At 44.5% G+C, this 18717-nt stretch overlaps 1 protein-coding gene across 1 annotated transcript in view; it reads right to left on the bottom strand.

Annotated features, from left to right (window-relative positions):
* The window catches only part of GPT2 (glutamic--pyruvic transaminase 2), a 567369-nt gene that overhangs the window by 333036 nt on the left and 215616 nt on the right, over positions 1-18717 (bottom strand). The window contains exon 5 of the mRNA XM_044081280.1: positions 1325-1568. Within this exon, the coding sequence (XP_043937215.1) occupies positions 1325-1568 (244 nt within the window). The remainder of the gene's footprint in view (positions 1-1324; positions 1569-18717) is intronic.

The following is an 18717-nucleotide window of genomic DNA, read 5'->3' as shown; positions in this document are numbered from 1 at the left end:
TCTTCAGTTCGGAGCGGTGGAGAGACCGTCTCAGAGGGAACCAGAGCACTCGCGCTAGGTTTTGGCGTGGAGTCGGTGGTAGACGTGGGCCGAGGATGTCGGTCCTGGTCTTTTCTGGGAGTTTGCGATGTCGGAAGATCCGACGGCATGGTGTAAGCAAATTTATCGCCGAAAAAATCTTCAGCAAACTCCGCCCGGCGCCTGAGAGTGCGCTTGTTGAAGCGAGCACAGGCTACACAGGCCGAGACGTCGTGGTCTGGGCCCAGGCAAGGGAGGCAGTAAGAGTGGAAATCCTTATGAGGTATTTGTTTACCACAAAAAAGACAATTGTTAACTTTTTCAGTAATTTCTGACATCGGCTGAGGCAAGAAAAGGTCCCCAACGGGGTACTTAGCTTTTTTGATGACTTCGGTATCGTAGAATACAGGAGCTGACCGACCGGCACTTGCGAACTGCTTCTGCTTCGGGCACCGCGCGGCAAGAAAGACTGGAGAATAATGGCGTCGGCTGATGCTTATGTACTCCAGCCGCTCTGACGTCGGAGAAAAATGCGACATCAGCCGACGTCGGACCCAGACTTTGGAATCCGGCTGACCGAGGGCTGCCTGAGGCAGGACAACCCACATGTTATGACTGCAGTTGCATTCTTGAAGGACATCACAGCACTCCTGAGAGTTTCCTGCAAAACAACAGACTGAGTGGGTGCTGGGTTGTGAGTAAATAGGCATCTTCAAAAGGGCATGGGAGAACTGGAAGGGATTGGGCAAAACTGCATAGGAGGACAACACCTATACATAACATGCACCCAAATATGCAAAAATGTCAGTCTCTTTCTGGAATCATATATTATGTAAATGCAAAAAGGTTATTTTTTTAAGAAGTACAGGAGGGGCAACGTGGTATTATGCCAACAATACAGTTAAATTTTTACAAACACTGCACACAGTACGAATATCAAAACTTTTCCATAGTTTCAGGACAAGTTTTGTTACAGCATTTTAGTGCCCCCTTCCTCCACTCACAGTATTGTTTTTTGCAGAGTGCACTCCCATTCAGCGAACTACAATTTAATTCCTCCTCTCACATGATGTACATAAGGAGAATGTAGATAAATGCAGCTCAAGCATACAAGTGTCTGCTACAATTTACTGCTTTCATCAAAATGTACAACATACTTTGAAACAGCATACTTCAGTTTAAAAGGGCTGAAGTCCACCATTCTGCACTACAATACCAGGGCACAAAACTAACACTATGAATCTCATGCATATTCTACTTATCTAAGATGACAATCCGGTTCCAATTTAAAACTGATGGTACCTACCAGTTGGATTTCCAGGATTGATAACGCAGAGAACCTTCGGATTACAAAACTTCCTGGCTTCAGTCACAGCTCTGCGAAGCTCATTCACATCAAGGGCCCAACAGTTATCTTCATCCAAGTAATAATTAATCTGAGCCCCACCCATTTCTAATATAGCAGCAGAATACAAGGGGTACTGGGGGATTGGGATCAGAACACCAGTCCTGTAGTTGTCAGTGCCAGAAATAAGTAGCTTCAGAATACTCTAAAACAGAAAAGACAAAAATATAACTGAAATGCAACCAGTAATGATAAACATACGAGTAAAATAATACAGAAGCAGACGTATACACGGGAATTCTAGAGAGCAAGGTTTGCACTTACAACTTGGTTTAGTAATGATGTTTAATCTTGCAAATGTGCATCCAAACCAGCAGGTTGACAGCCATAAAAATCAGGAAATAATCAAGCAATAATGCCTGATAGGGTTTATGTTAATGGGGAAAGAACAATCACCAGGGGGTATTGTGAAACCCAGCATCACAAGTAGATGACCTCTACATCCCAGGAAGGGAATCATTTCCCCAAAAACACACACTTGAAGGACATTATTGTGCTTAAAGAACTGGCTGTTAAATGGTTTTGCATTTGTTATTGCTATATAATATTTCAAACATTTTTGATGTATAACAGGTCCTTCTCCTAATGTTTCAAACTTAATGTAGAGTATGGAATGTTTGTTGAAGGAAGTATTTTACATCCAAATTATAAGTTATTTAAATATTTAATGTCTACACATAAACAGGCACATTCAGAATCTCAGTCAAACTCACAAAGATATACATACAAATACAGACAGAAACAAAAACACACACGAGTGTGCCCAATAATTACACTCACTTTGTTGACATAATACATTTCAGATGTCTCACTGTGTGCAAAATAATGGAAAAAAATATGGAAAGTAAGGCATTGCAACAGTCCCCATAGAAACTAAATCACTGCAACAGTACCCCCCCCCCCCCCGGTACTTCACTTTGCCTGAATTTGCACATAGTACTGCGCTGTCCCCAAAGACTGATCAATTGGCTGGCAAAGCACTGAAAATTAAAGTCGGTCAGTAATGCCAGACACTAGAGATTCATACTTCTTAAGGGAATGCTGATGAACTGTCTGTGTGCAGTCTGGAAAAGTACAGTTGTGTACACTTACCATAAATGTAGGTGTTCGAGTGTATTCACTGTTGCAGTCATCACATTTGGGTTATCTGCTTGCAGTAGCCCTCAGTCGGCCTGATTATCAAAGTCTTGGGTCCTGTGTCGGTTGCCATCTCATCTTCCATGACGTCAGGTAGTCAGTCAGGGGTATAAAGCATGCAGCCGATGCCATTACATCAGTTTTTCTTGACCCAGATGTCAGGTGCCCCCATAATGGGAAGCAATTATATACAAGGTTACACCTCCAACAAAAAAGCAAGTACAACAAAAAGTTTTAAGCATAGTAAACAAAAACAGAGGTATAGTCAATAGAAGTCAGGGGGCTGGAGGGAGGGAGGGTAACCAGGACTGCAACAGTGAATATACTCGAACATCTACATTTATGGTAAGTGTACACAATTGTACTATGTACTTCGTGTTTCACTGTTGTAGTCCTCACATTTGGGTAGATTCCCAAAGCTAAGGATGGGAGAAGGAAATTAGATAGCATCAGGACCAGCTATAAGGCCCTGCAAGATTGCAGTGGCAAAGCCAGGTCTGGATTTAGAAAAAAATTGACAAATGGTAATGCTTGGTGAAGGTATGAACAGAACTCCAGGTAGCATCTTCTAGGATGTTCCTGGTAGGAACACCTCTGAGAAAGGCTGCAAATGTAGATGCAGCCCTGGTTGAATGTGGTCTTATCCTCTGTGGGATAGGTTTTCCATGGTGCTTATAGCATAAATGAATGCAAAGGCCTATCCACTTAGAAATGGTTTGCTTTAAAATGGCCTTCCCCTCTGCCTCTGTAGCAAATGCAACCAGCAGCTGTTCAGACTTCCTGAGAGGTTTAGTCCCATCCAAGCAAAATCTAAGTGGTCTGTGCACATCCAAGGAGTCCAGTATTCATTCCCCTTTGTTCTGTGGATTAGAAAAGAAGGTTGGCAAATGAATGGACTGATTAAGGCCCACACTGGATACCACCGTGGGCATAAAGGAGGGATTGGTCCTGAGGGACATCCTGTCTGCATGAAAGATTACGAAAGGCTCCACCGCCATGAGGGCTTGTAATTCAGACACCCTTCTTGCTGAAGTGATTGCTAAAAGGAAGGCTGTTTTCCAGGAAAAGAATTTCAACTCCGCATTTGCAGCTGGCTCAAAAGGAGGTAGAGTGAGCTTTTCCAATACAAAGTTAAGGTCCCAGGCTGCAGTAGGGGCTCTCCTGGGTGGTCTTAAGTTTTTGGCCCCTCTAAGGAACTGCTTCAGCAGTGGATGAGAGAAGAGGGGCGGTTCTGTATTGTAATGAGCTGAAATGGCTGAGGCATGAAATTTGATGGAGGAAAAGGAAAGGCCCTTATGAAGCATCTCAGTTAAGTATTGAAGAATCTGAGGTAAATTGGGTGCTGCTGTACCCATCCCCCGAGTTTGGTTCCAAGAACAGAATCTTTTCCATTTTTCAGCATAGGATTTTCTAGTACTAGGCCTCCTTGCCTCCAGAATGACATCTATCACTTGCTTACTGAGGGATGGTAAATTACAGTTGTGTACACTTACCATAAATGTAGATGTTCGAGTGTATTTACTGTTGCAGTCATTACATTTGGGTAATCTGTTGGCAGGTTGCCCTCAGTCACCTGATTAACAAAGTCTTGGATCCTGCGTCGGTTGCTGTCCCTTCTTCCATGACGTCAGGTCGTCGGGGGGTATAAAACATGCAGCCGACGTCATTACCTCAGTTTTTCTTGCCCCAGATGTCAGGTGCCCCCGAATGGGGAGCAAAATATAATCTTAAATTACAGCAATATACCTCCAATCAAAAGCAAATATACCAAAAAGGCTTTTAAGCATAGGAACAGAAAGTAGAGGTATAGTCTGAGAAAAAACGGGGCTGGAGGGAGGGTAACCAGGACTGCAACAGTGAATACACTCAAACATCTACATTTATGGTAAGTGTACACAACTGTACTATGTTCTTCGTGTTTCACTGTTACTGTCATTACATTTGGGTAGATTCCCAAAGCCATGTTGGGAGGATGGATTTATACAGCATTAGGACCAGCTAAAAGTCCCTACAAGACAGCAGTGGCAAAGCCATCTCTGGATTTAGAGAAAATTGGCAAGTGATAATGCTTGGTGAAAGTATGATCTGAACTCCAGGTAGCAGCTTCTAGAATATCCCTGGTAAGAACACAGTACAGTTGTGTACACTTACCATAAATGTAGATGTTCGAGTGTCTTCACTGTTGCAGTCATGACTGTAGGGTTCTCCCCTGCCGGCAGGCAGTCCTCGGTCGGCCAGAATCCCAAAGTCTGGGTCCGGCGTCGGCTGTTCAACCATGCTCCCTGACGTCAGAGCGCCAGGAGTACAAAGCTGACAGCCGATGCCATGTTCTCCAGTTTTTCTTGCCCCAGATGTCAGGAGTCCCAAAATGAAAAAGGTCCCATATCCTTTGCAAATACACCTCAGAAGAATGGTGAGAAAAGGAACCACACAAGTAAAAATAAGAGGGGACAGGAGGGAGGGAAACCCAGAATGCAACAGTGAAGACACTCGAATATCTACATTTATGTTAAGTGTACACAACTGTACTATGTTCATCGTGTTTCACTGTTGCAGTCATGACTGTAGGGTAGAATCCCAAAGCAAAATGAAAGGGAGGTGGTCATAAAGCAGAAGGGGCGGCTATAAGACCCTGCAAGACTGCAGAAGCAAAGCCTGCCCTAGACTTAGAGTAGAGAGGTAGATTGTAGTGCTTTGAAAAAGTATGCACAGAACTCCAAGTTGCAGCTTCCAAAATGTCTTTGGTAGGAACTCCCCTGAGGAAGGCAGCAGAAGTGGCAGCAGCTCTGGTGGAATGAGTCCGTATACTCCCTGGGATCTGCTTTCCATGGTGTGAATAACAAAATATGATTCCATGAGCAATCCATTTAGAAATGGTCTGTTTTGAAATGGCTTTACCTTGGGAACTGGAAGCATAAGAAACAAACAATTGCTCTGATTTTCTGATGTCCTTGGTCCTGTCCAGGTAAAAACGTAGATGTCCGTGTACATCCAAGGAATGTAAGATCCTTTCCCCTTTATTTTGAGGAGTGGGGAAAAAAGTTGGCAGGTGGATAGTTTGATTTAAAGCCACTTTGGAAACCACCTTAGGCATGAATGTAGGATTAGTCCTCAAAGACACCCTGTCTTGATGAAAAATAATATAGGGTTCCACAGCCATAAGAGCTTGCAACTTTGAAACTCTCCTGGCAGAGGTAAGGGCCAACAGGATGGCTGTTTTCCAAGATAAAAACTTGATGTCAGAAGAGGCAGCAGGCTCAAAAGGAGGTAAGGTGAGCTTTTCCAAAACATAGCTGAGATCCCAAGCAGGAATGGGAAGGAGATCTAGGAGGTCTTAAGTTCTTAGCTCCTCTGAGAAACTGTCTCATGAGCTGGTGGGAAAAGATTGGAGGGTCAGTATTACAATGAGCGGAAATAGCAGAGGCATGTATCTTAATGGAAGAGAAAGAGAGACCCTTATGTAAGAGATCTGTCGGGTAAAGTAAAATCAAAGGAATGTTAGGAAGAAGAGGATCAGAATCCTGAGCCTGCATCCAGGAACAAAATCTTTTCCATTTTCCTGCATAAGATTTTCTAGTGCTAGGATGCCTGGCTTCTAAAATGACATCCCTAACCTGCTTGGGTAGGAGAGAAGGAATCAAAGGCCCTGGATTAACCAGGCCGCCAGGCTGAGAGTGCTGACATGGGAGTGTAGAACCTGACCCTGATGTTGGGACAGAAGATTCGGAGTCTGTGATAAGACCCAAGGGGGCTCCAGACACAGGTTTTTCAGAGTAGGGTACCAAAACTGTCGAGGCCAATTTGGAGCCAACAAGATCATCATCTTGGGCCTGTCCTGTTTGATCTTTAATAATACCCATGGAAGAAGAGGAAGAGGTGGAAAGGCATATCCCGAGAGGTTTCTCCAACTGAAATATAGTGCATCCACTTTCCAAGCTTGTTCGTGGAAAGTCCTGGTGCAAAAATTCTGTAGTTGATGATTGAGATGGGATGCAAAGAGGTCTATGTGGGGACATCCCCAGACTGCTGTTATCATCCTGAATATTTCTGTGTCCAGCATCCACTCGTGTGGATCCGAAAGGTTTCTGCTCAGACTGTCTGCCAGGAAGTTTTGCTTTCCTGGTAGAAACTGAGCTTGAAGGTCCAGATTGCAAGCTAGAGCTGTGTTCCATAGATCCATGGCTAGCCTGCATAGGGGGTAGGAATGAGATCCCCCTTGCTTGTTTATGTACCACATAACTGTGGTGTTGTCTGTCCGTATCAGTAGTTGTCCTGGTTGTAGAAGATACCTGAAGGCCATTAGAGCTTTCTGAACGGCTAACATTTCCTTTAAATTGATATGCAAGTGCTTCTGATCCTTTGTCCATAGGCCCTGCAGACAGTTGCCCTGAAAATGGGCTCCCCATGCATAATCCGAGGCATCCGTGGTTAGAATTTGAGTGGCAGGAGGCAGACAGAAGGGTTTCCCTTTGTTTAGAGTACATGCCTTGGACTACCATAGGAATTCCTTTTGAAGACAAGGCAGGACGGAGATCAGTATGTCTAAACTGTGGCAATGCTGAGACCATACACTTTTTAGGTACCACTGTATTTTCCTCATGTGTAGTCTTGCATATGGAACGAGAAGGATGCAGGAGGCCATGTAACCCAAAGTCTGCAGGAATCTCCTTGCAGATAGCCGAGTTAAAGTTGCCAAGATTTTGAACGTTGAAGCCAGCTGAAACTGTTTTTCGTATGTCAGAAATGCCATCTGGGTTGTTGTGTTTAAAGAAGCGCCCAGAAAAATTATCTGTTGTGAAGGTGTCAAATTTGACTTTTTTATGTTTACAGTGAATCCCAGGAACTTGAGGAGATCCTGAACAAACCGTAGATGCTGGAGTAAGACCTCCTTGCTGTCTGCCTGAATAAGACAGTCATCCAGATAAGGGTAAATTTGAATTCCCGAGTCTGCAGTAAGCTACTACTGGAGCCAGGCATTTGGTGAAGACCCTGGGCGCAGTAGACAATCCAAAGGGCAGCGCAGAGAATTGAAAGTGCCTCGATCCGGCCTTGAACCCGAGGTATTTTCTGCGTTCCTGCCTGATGGCTATGTGTAAATATGCCTCCTTTAAATCCAAAGTTACCATCCATGCATTTTTGGACAGCATTGGAAGTAGCTGCTGTAGAGTAAGCATCTTGAATTTTGGAATCGCTAGAAACATGTTCAAGACTGACAGATCCAGGATGGGTCTCCATGAATTTTGCTTCCTGGGGACTAGAAAGAGCCTTGAGTAAAAAAGTACAGTTTTGTACCTACCATAAATGTAGATGTTCGAGGATTCCATTGCTGCAGTCCTTACTATTGGGTATAGTCCGCGTCCAGTCGGCCCGAATACCAGAGTATAAGGCTGACGTCGGTCAGGGCGCATTAGACTGACGTCAGTACGTCAGGGTACTAATGCGCATGACCGACGTCATATCCTCAGTCTTTTCTTGCCCCAGATGTCAGAAGACCCTAAAAAGACAAGGCCCAAAATACCTGCACCAAAAACATGAACAATATATACAAGAATATATACAAAAATATAAGCATGTAAACTCACCTACACAACCACCCCTAAACACAGAGGGGAAGGAGGGAGGGTAAATTGGACTGCAGCAATGGAATCCTCGAACATCTACATTTATGGTAGGTACAAAACTGTACTATGTTCTTCGTTTCCCATTGCTGCAGTCCTTACTATTGGGTAGAATCCCAAAGCAGAGGTAAGGGAGGCTGGCAAATCATAAAGAAGTAGGAGCTGACAACATGCCTTGCAAAACAGCTGTGGCAAAACCAGCCCTAGACTTAGAGTAGATAGGAAGGTGATAATGCTTAGAGAAAGTATGCACTGAACTCCAAGTAGCTGCTTCCAAAATATCCTTAGTTGCCACCCCTTAGAAATGCTGTTGAAGTGGCAGTAGCCCTAGTGGAATGAGGCCTAATCCCAGCTGGAATCTCCTTGCCATGATGGGAATAACAAAATGCAATGCAAAAGCCAATCCACCTAGAAATAGTTTGTTTTGACACAGGCTTGCCCTGTGAACTCAAAGCAAAAGAAACAAACAACTGCTGAGACTGCCTAAAATCCTTAGTCCTGCTTAAATAATAACGCAATTGCCTGTGTACATCTAAAGTGTGCAAAATCTTTTCCCCTTTATTTTGGGGTCTGCATAAAACGTAGGCAAATGAATAGTTTGGTTTAAAGCCACACTAGAAACCACCTTAGGCATAAAGGAAGGATTAGTGCGTAATGATACCCTATCCTTATGGAAAATCAAAAGGGCTCTACTGCCATAAGGGCCTGCAACTCAGACACCCTTCTTGCAGAAGTAATAGCCAACAGAAAAGCAGTCTTCCATGACAAGTATTTCAATTCAGCAGTAGCTGCAGGCTCAAAAGGTTGTAGAGTAAGTTTTTCCAACACAAAATTGAGATCCCAAGCAGGAGTAGGAGCTCACGTGGGGTCTTATATTCTTTGCCCCTCTAAGAAACTGCTTGAACAAAGGATGCGAAAACAAAGGTGGGTCACAATCATAGTGAGCTGAAATTGCTGCAGCATGAATCTTAATGGAAGAGAAGGACAAACCTTTGTCCAATAACTCAGTAAGATATTGAAGAGCCACACTCAAATTAGGCTCAGAAATCTCCAAATTCTTTGCTGTACTCCAAAATAAAAATCTCTTCCATTTTTCTGCGTACACTCTCCTTGTACTAGGTCTTCTAGCTTCCATAATCACATTTAAAACTTGTTGAGGAAGTTGAGACCTGCTGTGTTTCAACACAGAATATGCCAGGCTGTTAGATGAAGAGAGTGAAGCTTGACATTGAGCAGATGACCATCCTTCTGAGATAACAGATGAGGAATCAGAGGTAAAGGCCATGGAGGCTTCTTTACCAGACTCCGTAGTAGTGGGTACCAGTGTTGCCGAGGCCAATCTGGAGCTATCAAAATCATCCTTGGCCTGTCTTGTCTGACCTTTAATAGTACCTTTGGAAGAAGAGGCAGAGGTGGAAAGGCATACACATGAAGGTTTTTCCAACTGAAAGACAGAGCATCCACTTTCCAAGCTGTGTGATGAAACCCCTTTGTGCAATACTTTGGCAGCTGGTGGTTTAGTGGAGAAGCGAACAGATCTATGTCTGGAGTTCCCCATGACACTGTCAATTTCTGAAATACATGAAGATCCAGTTTCCACTCGTGGGGATCCATGATTTGTCTGCTTAACACATCTGCTAAGGAGTTCTGTGCTCCTGGCAGAAACCTTGCCTGAAGAGTTAGTTGCAAGCTTAGCGCAGTCTCCCATAAAATCATTGCTTGCCTGCATAGAGGATAAGAATGTGTTCCCCTTGCTTGTTGATGTACCACATGACAGTTGTGTTGTCTGTTAGAATCAACACCTGCCCTGGAAGAAGTAACTCCTTGAAAGCCATTAATGCAAACTGGACTGCTAACATCTCCTTCATGTTGATATGTAGATGCTGTAGTCTGGCAGGCCACTTGTCTTGTATCCACTTTCCATTTAGATGAGCTCCCAAGCAATGTCCGAGGCATCTGTCGTTAAAATCTGACTTGCCTCTGGCCGGGTCACAGAGAGTCCCTTGTTTAGGTGACATTCCTGAGCCCACCACAAAAATTCTTTTGAAGGCAAGGTATTATTTGAATGACAGTGTCCAAATCCTGGCAGTGCTGTGTCCATACATTTTGAGATACCATTGTAGCTTCCTCATATGCAGTTTGGCATTGGGAAGCACCAGAATACAAGATGCCATGAACCCTAATGCTTGAAGGACTGACCTTGCAGTCAGCACGGACTGATGAGATAGTTGATGGAAGTAAAGTGATAGACTCTTTTGTTTGTCCGGGGTTAAAAAGGCCATCTGGGCTGCTGTATTCAGTCTCACACCCAGAAAGCACATGTCTTGAGAGGGTACTAGACTGGACTTTATTTCGCTCACAGAATACCCTAGGCATCTTAGCACTGCTATAACATACTCCAGATGCTGTAGAAGGTCTTCCTTTTCTTGAGCCAGGATCAGGCAGTCGTCCAAGTAAGGATAGATTTGAATTCCTTGTAGCCTGAAGTAAGCTATCACTGGAGCCAGAACCTTTGTGAATACTCTGGGCAGTAGATAAGCCAAAGGGCAATGCAGAGAACTGATAATGAGAATTTCCAGCTCGAAATCGCAGATACTTCCTGCAACTTAGCCTTATAGGCACATGAAGGTAAGCTTCCTTGAGATCTAAAGTTACCATCCATTGATCTTTGCCCAGCAGAGGTAAAAGTTGTTGTAACGTCAACATCTTGAACTTGGGAATGTCCAGATAAGTGTTGAGGAGAGATAAATCCAAAATTGGTCTCCACGTGTTCCCCTTCTTTGGTACTAGGAACAGGCGAGAATAAAATCCTAGGCCCCTTTCTGATACAGGGACTGGCTAAATGGCCCCTATCTGGAGTAACTGAGAAACTTGCTTGTGAGCCTCTTTTCTTTGTGGAGGAGGAACGTCTGGCATGCCTTTGAAAGGGGGCATTGTGTGGAAATAAAACCTGTAACCGTGGTGAATGATATCCAACACCCATCTGTCTTGAGTAATTAAATCCCAATTTTCTTTGAAAAGAGACAGTCTTCCTCCCAAAGGAGCTGCCAGACGAGAATCTACTGGCAGCTGAAAAGGCAGGTCATTGGGTCTGTTTACGAAAGGACTGACCCCTGCCCTCACCAGAAGTCTGAGCAGGTGAACTCCTGATCTAGGCCTAAAAGAACCTTGAGCCCTGCCCCTACCACGTCTAGACCTACCCCTAGACTGGGAATCATAAGCAGGATATGTCCACCCCTTAGCAGGCCAATTTCTACTAAATTTCGGTGGCTGCACCTGCAAAAAATCTTTAACAGTTTGCATAGACTTAGCTTTGTCCTCCATTTTCTTTAAAACTGCTTCCACAGGCGATCCAAACAACACATCAGACTGTAAAGGAGCATCCAAAATCCTTGTCTTAACATGCTCAGCTAAATTCTGATCCTTCAACCAAGCATGCCTGCGAAGAACAGAACTAGTAGCAGCCACCCTCGAGGAGGCCTGTACAGCATCAAAACCACATTGCAAAGAATGCTTACCCACTTGTTCAGACACATGAACCAAATCCAGCAACTCCTTACACTCAATACCTTCCGCCAAAGCATCCACCTTAGATTTCAATTGTGAAAGGAGATAATTTTGATATTTTAGCATGTGAAACTGACAATTCAACGCTCTCATGGCTAGAGTGGAAGAAGTATACACTTTCTTTCCCCACCTATCCAAAGCCCTTGCCTCTTTATCAGTGGGAACAGGATTTTTAACCACAGAAGCTTTAACACCTTTAGGCCCCTGAGAAACAGTTTCTGGGTCCGCCCTAGGACTCTTAAACAAATACTTATGAGCTTGGGCACCCTATAATACCTATCAGGTTTAACAGGAGCAGGAGGCAAAGAGTCAGGGTTCAGGAAGCCTCTGCAAAAACATCTTCCACCACATTCAACACAGGAGGAATAGCTAAGGGCCTATGCTGGGGCAAAAACAAGAATTCCCTAAGCCTTTTCCTGGAATCAGAGTAATCCTGGCCTTCCCATTTAAAATGCTCCCTCATGGAATGCAGAGTCTCTGAAAATGAGAAATCCTCAGGAGGAGAAGCTGTAGGAGTGGAATCATCCACATCAGAATCAGAATAAGTAGGATACTCCTGCAAGTCTTCCGCAGAAGACTCTGAAGCCTCTGAACACTGTTCAAAACTATCAAACTCCGGTTCCACCCTAGGCCTCATCAGGCGGGGGCATAGAACCTCTAATCATAGTAATCAAATCTTCTGCCATTTTAAGCATATGTTTCTTAGGTACAGAACCCGAAATGCTAGAAGCCCCCACTGAAGCTGAACTAGGCCTACCTCTCAAAGAAGTTTTGGCAACAGAAGGAGAGGCTCTAACTACCTTGGGAAGAGAGGGAAGAACAGTTACCTGAGAAGCCCCCTCAGCCTGGCCTACCTCCTGAGAAGGCACATCCTGTAATAGTAAAGTTTCTCCCTGAGACTCCATGGAAACTCCTGGCAAAACCTCTGGCTCCACTGAGCCTTCTAAAGAACCGACGTCCGGGACTGCCGGTTCATCAACCCTAGGCTTCGCTGATTTGTCCTTGCGCTTCTTGGACGAAGCGGCGCCGGAGCATCCGACGGCATTTTATAATTGCAACGCTTCCCAAACACTAACCTGGCACAGTCTAACCTCCTCTTAATAGTGCGTTTGTTAAACCTAGCACAAGAGCGGCAACCAACAACGTCGTGCTCAGGCCCTAAACAAGGTATACACAAGGTATGGTAATCCCTATGAGGTATCTGTTTCCCACAAGAAATACAGTTATTCACTTTTTCTGACATCCGGTTAAATACTGAGGCAAGAAAAACCAAAATGTTCCCCAACGGGTACTTAGCCAACTCTGTTTCGGTCTGAAACTCCGGTTCGGAAATATTTCAGAACGCCAACCTGCACTCGCAAAACTGCTTCTGCATCGGACCATGCGGCAAAAAAGACTGAGGATATGACGTCGGTCATGCGCATTAGTACCCTGACGTACTGACGTCAGTCTAATGCGCCCTGACCGACGTCAGCCTTATACTCTGGTATTCGGGCCGACTGGACGCGGACTATACCCAATAGTAAGGACTGCAGCAATGGGAAACGAAGAACATCTTTGTCCCATCTCCGAAAGTGGAACAAGTTCTATGGCTTTCATAGCCAAAAGAGCTTCCACCTGGTTTAAGGCCTCTGTCCATTGATGTTTTGGAAGGTCTGGCCATCCGCTTGGCCTTTGTAGGGTATGAAAATGGAATTTGTAACCTCTTGAAACCACATCCAGAACCCACTTGTCTTGGGTTATACGAGTCCAATTTCGATGAAAGAGAGAAAGTTTTCCTCCAAGAGGGGCTTCCAGGCAAGAAGTGCCTGCAGCCCAACAGAGGGAGTCATTGAGTCTGTTTCCTATGAGATTGTGACCTGTCCTCTCCTCCCCTAGGGGTGGAAGCAGTCCACTGTCTTGGTCTATAAGAGGCTTGTGTTTGAGGCCTTCCTCGGGAGCGTCTGTATCTCCCAACTCAGACAGGGCTCAGAGGGGTAAAGGACCAATTTTTTCTAGGCCAATTCCTGCTAAATCTGGTTGGCTGTACTTGTAAGAAATCTTTAACTGTTTGCATGGATTTCGCCTTGTCCTCCATCTTTTTAATCACCTCTTCAGCTTTTGGTCCAAACAAAACATTATGTTGAACAGGAGCATCCAATAATTTAGCTTTTACTTGTTCTGGCAAATTTTGTTCCTTTAACCATGCATGCCTTCTAATTACTGTGCCAGAGGCAGCAGCCCTACAAGAAGCCTCCAAGGCATCAAATCCACAGTGTAAACCATGCTTCCAAACTTGTTCAGTGGCATGCATTAAATCATGTAATTCCTTACCATCTGCACAGGCAGAAATGGAAGAAAGCTTTTGTTTTAAAACAGACAAGAGAAATTGCTGGTATTTCAGCATATGAAACTGACAGTTTAAAGCCCTAATAGATAAAGTAGCAGAAGTGTACACTTTTTTGACCCATCTTTCTAAAGATCTAGAATCCTTCTCAGTGGGAATGGGGTTTTTAGCGGAAGCGGCCTTAACTCCCTTAGGACCCTGAGAAATGGTTTCAGGGTCAGCAGTAGGGTTCTTGTATAAAAACTGGTGGGAATCAGGAACCCTGTAATATCTATCAGGCTTAACAGAAGCAGGAGGAAAAGAGTCAGGGGTTAAACTAGCCTCCGAAAAAGCATCATCCACAATATCCAAAACAGGAGGAATAGCCAGGGGCCCATGTTGGGGAAGAAGAAGAAAATCCCTTAGTCTTTTCTTAGATTCCGAATACTCCTGTCCTTCCCAGTGGAAATGTTCCCACATTTCATGCAAAGTTTCCCCAAAAGAGAAATCCTCAGGGGGGAGAAGCTGAAGGAATGGATTCCTCAGCATCAGAATCCTCATAAGGAGGGAAAGAATATTCCTGGTCAGAAGAAGAAACTGAAGAAACAGAAGCCTGATCAGAGGAATCATAATAAACTTCCTGCCTTGGCCTTTTATCTGGAGGGGGATGTGAACCCCTAATCATAGTAAGTAAATCCTCCGCCATCTTAAGTAACTGTTTCTGTGACTTGGGAGCTGGTTCAGAAGAGGCCTGTCTTGCAGTCTTTGATTTGGAAGGAGTCTTTGCCTTTGTCTTTGGCTTTGCCTTTATTAGAAGCTGGGTAGGCCTGAAAACCTTTTCGGAAGCCGGTACCTGCACAGCGGCTCCGGACCCATCCGAAGGAGCATTGTCCGAAGGTCCTGCAATAGAAATATTCAAAGGCCTTGTTGGCTCCTCGTGGGAGCCCGTTTCAGCCATCGGTTCCGAAATGGCTGACGACAGGGGCTGCAAAAGCGCCTCACTGACGACGGCCAAACCTGAAGCTGGTTCCGCTTGTGCAAATTCGTCAGATTTGGACCTCGGAGGCCTGTCTTTGTCCTTGCGTCGTTTGTGAACTCCGGTAGCCGGAACCGTATCAGACGACATTTTGTAATTAAAACGCCTACCGAAGTAATGAAATGCAAAATCGTACCTTCGTTTAATTGTACGTTGATTGAATCTAGCACAAAACCGACAACTAGCTATGTCATGGTCAGGGCCTAAGCAAGGAATACAGTAAGAATGAAAATCCTCATGAGGTATTTGCTTCCCACATGAAATACAATTAACTTTTTCTGACATCGGACTGGAGCAAGAAAAAGTTTCCCCAATGGGGTACTTAGCTTTGAGTGGAGAAGAAGGTCTTCAGACTGAGGTTTTTTCAGAAAAGATTGTCAGGAGTCAGCTGACCGGCACTTGCGAACTGCTATCACCGCACGGCAAGAAAAAGACTGGAGAACACGGCGTCGGCTGTCAGCTTTGTACTCCTGGCGCTCTGACGTCAGGGAGCATGTTTGAACAGCCGACACCGAACCCAGACTTTGGGATTCTGGCCGACCGAGGACTGCCTGCCAGCAGGGGAGAACCCTACAGTCATGACTGCAACAGTGAAACATGATGAACATCTCTGAGAAAGGCTGTAGAAGTAGATGCAGCCCTGGTGGAAAGAGATCTGATCCCCTGGGGGATATGCTTTCTATGATGCTTGTAGCAGAAATGAATGCAATGGCTTATCCATTTATAAATGGTTCGTTTTGAAATAGCCTTTCCCTCTGCCCCTGCAGCAAATGCTACCAGCAGTTGTTCAGATTGAGTTTTAGTTCTGTTCAAGTCTTCCTCTCATCACTGTTCCTCCCTTCACTCATTAAACTGTCTTGAACTAACCAACTTGACTTTCTCCAAATCATGACTGCCTACAGACTACTATTCCAACCTACCAAGTGCCCTGCACTATCCAATATCCTACAACCATATACTCCCCATAGAACACTTGGATCTACCCACCAAAACCTAATCACCATCCACAAACCCAAGCGCCCAGCTGGTCAACTTCTGCTTTCCTTCACCTTAGCCAAAAAATGGAATGCTCTTCCCTCCACTCTTAGGACCTGCGATAACCTCAAAAACTTTAAAACTCTTCTTCATTCTCACCTTTACTCAAACAGGAAATGCAACTGTACTCTTCACCCTATACCTCTCAAGGTCTCCTCCACTTTTACTCCTGGTTAACCTCTCACATAGCTAATCTTGCTCATTTGTATTATGTATATATAACTATACTGTAAAATCTAGCCTCAAGGCCATTTGCCTGTCTTTTACACCTAAACAAAATTGTAATAGTCTGTTTCTTTATGAATGCTACCTGTTTATTTGTGAGTAATGCAAAGCTTCTTAGTAATTATTTATGTAACTATGTATTGTTGGAGCTTTTCTCCCCAGGCCTTCACTGAAAACGGGCTCCCTGAGCCCAGTGGATCTCCCCGGTTATCAAACTGGAATAAATAATAAATAAATATACTAAATAAAATAAGTAAAATATCAGTTGTCTATGCACATCCAATGAATGCAGAATCCGTTCCCCTTTGTTTTGTGGATTGGGAAAGAAAGTTGGCAAATTAATGGATTGATTAAGAGCCACACTGGATACTACCTTGGGCATGAAGGATGGATTGGTCCTGAGTAACACCCTGTCTGCATTAAAAATGATGAAAGGCTCCACTGCCATAAGGGCCTGTAACTCAGATATCCTTCTAGCTGAAGTAATTGCCAGAAGGAAGGCTGTTTTCCAAAAAAGAAATTTTAAGTCTGCAGTAGCAGCTGGCTCGAAAGGAGGCAGAGTGAGTTTCTCCAATACAAAGTTAAGGTCCCAGGCAGGGGTTGGAGTTCTCCTGGGTGGTCTCAAGTTCTTGGCCCCTCTGAGGTACTGCTTGAGCAGAGGATGAGAGAAGAGGGGAGGTTCTGTGTTATAATGAGCAGAAATGGCTGAGGCGTGGATTTTAATGGAGGAAAACGACAGGCCCTTGTGAAGCATCTCAGCTAAATATTGTAAAATCTGAAGTAAATTGGGTGCTGCTGTGCTCATTCCTTGAGAATGATTCTAAGCACAGAATCTTTTCCATTTGTTAGCATAAGATTTTCTAATACTAGGTCTTCTCGCCTCCAAGATGACATCCATCACAGGTTTGCTGAGGGATGTTAAGGGTGAATTTAAATGATTAGCCAAGCTACAAGGTTCAATGTAGGGAGCTGAGGGTGCAGAATCTGGTTCTCCTGCTGAGAAAGTAAGGAAGGTGTCTGAGGCAGGTGCCATGGGGATATTAGAGATGCACTGCGCATGAGCGGGTACCAGTGTTGGCATGGCCAGTCCGGAGCAATCAAAATCATTTTTGGTTTGTCCTGTTTGACTTTTAGCAGAACTTTGGAGAGCAGAGGCAGAGGGGGAAGGGCATAGACTGATAGGTTTTTCCAGCTGAAGGACAGAGCATCCACTTTCCAGGCTTTTTGTGAGGAGTTCTTGTTAAAAACTTGTCCAACTGGTAGTTCTGGGGGGAGGCAAATAGATCTATGTCTGGGCTCCCCCATCTGCTTGTCAACATGTTGAAAATCCATGGTTTCAGTTTCCATTCGTGTGGGTCCATGAGATTTCTGCTTAGTTCATCTGCCAGAATATTCAGCCTTCCTGGCAGGAATTGAGCTTATAGTTGTACTTGGTAGCTCAAGGCCGTGTTCCACAATGCCATGGCTAGTCTCCAGAGGGGGTAGGAATGTGTACCCCCCCCCCCTGCTTATTTATGTACCACATAACTGTGGTGTTGTCCTTCTTTACCATTAGTTGTCCTGGATAAAGGTAGTCCTTGAAGGCTGTCAGAGCATTCTGTACAGCTAGCATTGCTTTTTGATTGATATGTAGGTGCATTTGATTTGGGCTCCATTTGCCCTGAATGCACTTTCCTGCCAGATGAGCCCCCCATGCATAGTCTGATGCATCTGTAGTTAGGGTTTGGGCAGCAGGGGGTGGTGTGAATGGCAGTCCCTTGTTTTGGTGGCAGGCCTCTGCCCACCATAGGAACTCTAGGCGTAGGCAAGGTATGATAGGAATGATTGTTTCCAGGCTGTGACAATGTTGACTCCATAAACTTTTTAAGTACCACTGAAGTTTCCTCATATGCAGTCTTGCATATGAAATTAGAAGAATGCATGAGGCCATGAACCCCAAGGCTTGCAGTATTTGTCTTGCACATAGGGTTTTTGTGGCCACCTGTTTGAAGTAAGTCACCAAATGAATTTGCTTTTCTGGTGTGAGGAAAGCTATCTGGGCAGTTGTATTCAAGCTTGCACCCAGGAATGTAATTTTTTGAGAGGGTCCCAGTTGTGATTTCTTTTAGTTTATGGTGTACCATAGACAAGTTAGAACCCTTTTTACAAACGCCAGATGTTTTATAAGTATGGCCTGGTTTTCTGCCTGAATTAGACAATCATCCAGGTATTAATATTTCTTTGCCTGCAAAATGCAATTACTGGAGCCAGGCACTTTGAGAATACCCTGTGTGCAGTAGACAAGCCAAAAGGCAGTGCAGAGAACTGATAATGCAAGTAGCCTGCTTTGAAGAGTAGGTATCCTCTGCAAGATTCCCTGATTGGGATATGC

Source organism: Protopterus annectens, chromosome 8.part0, assembly GCF_019279795.1.
Source record: "Protopterus annectens isolate FY-2018-M chromosome 8.part0, PAN1.0, whole genome shotgun sequence".
Classification (NCBI taxonomy): Eukaryota; Metazoa; Chordata; order Ceratodontiformes; family Protopteridae; genus Protopterus; species Protopterus annectens.
Note: the sequence above shows the minus strand (reverse complement) of the source record. Positions and strands in the feature narration are given on the sequence as shown.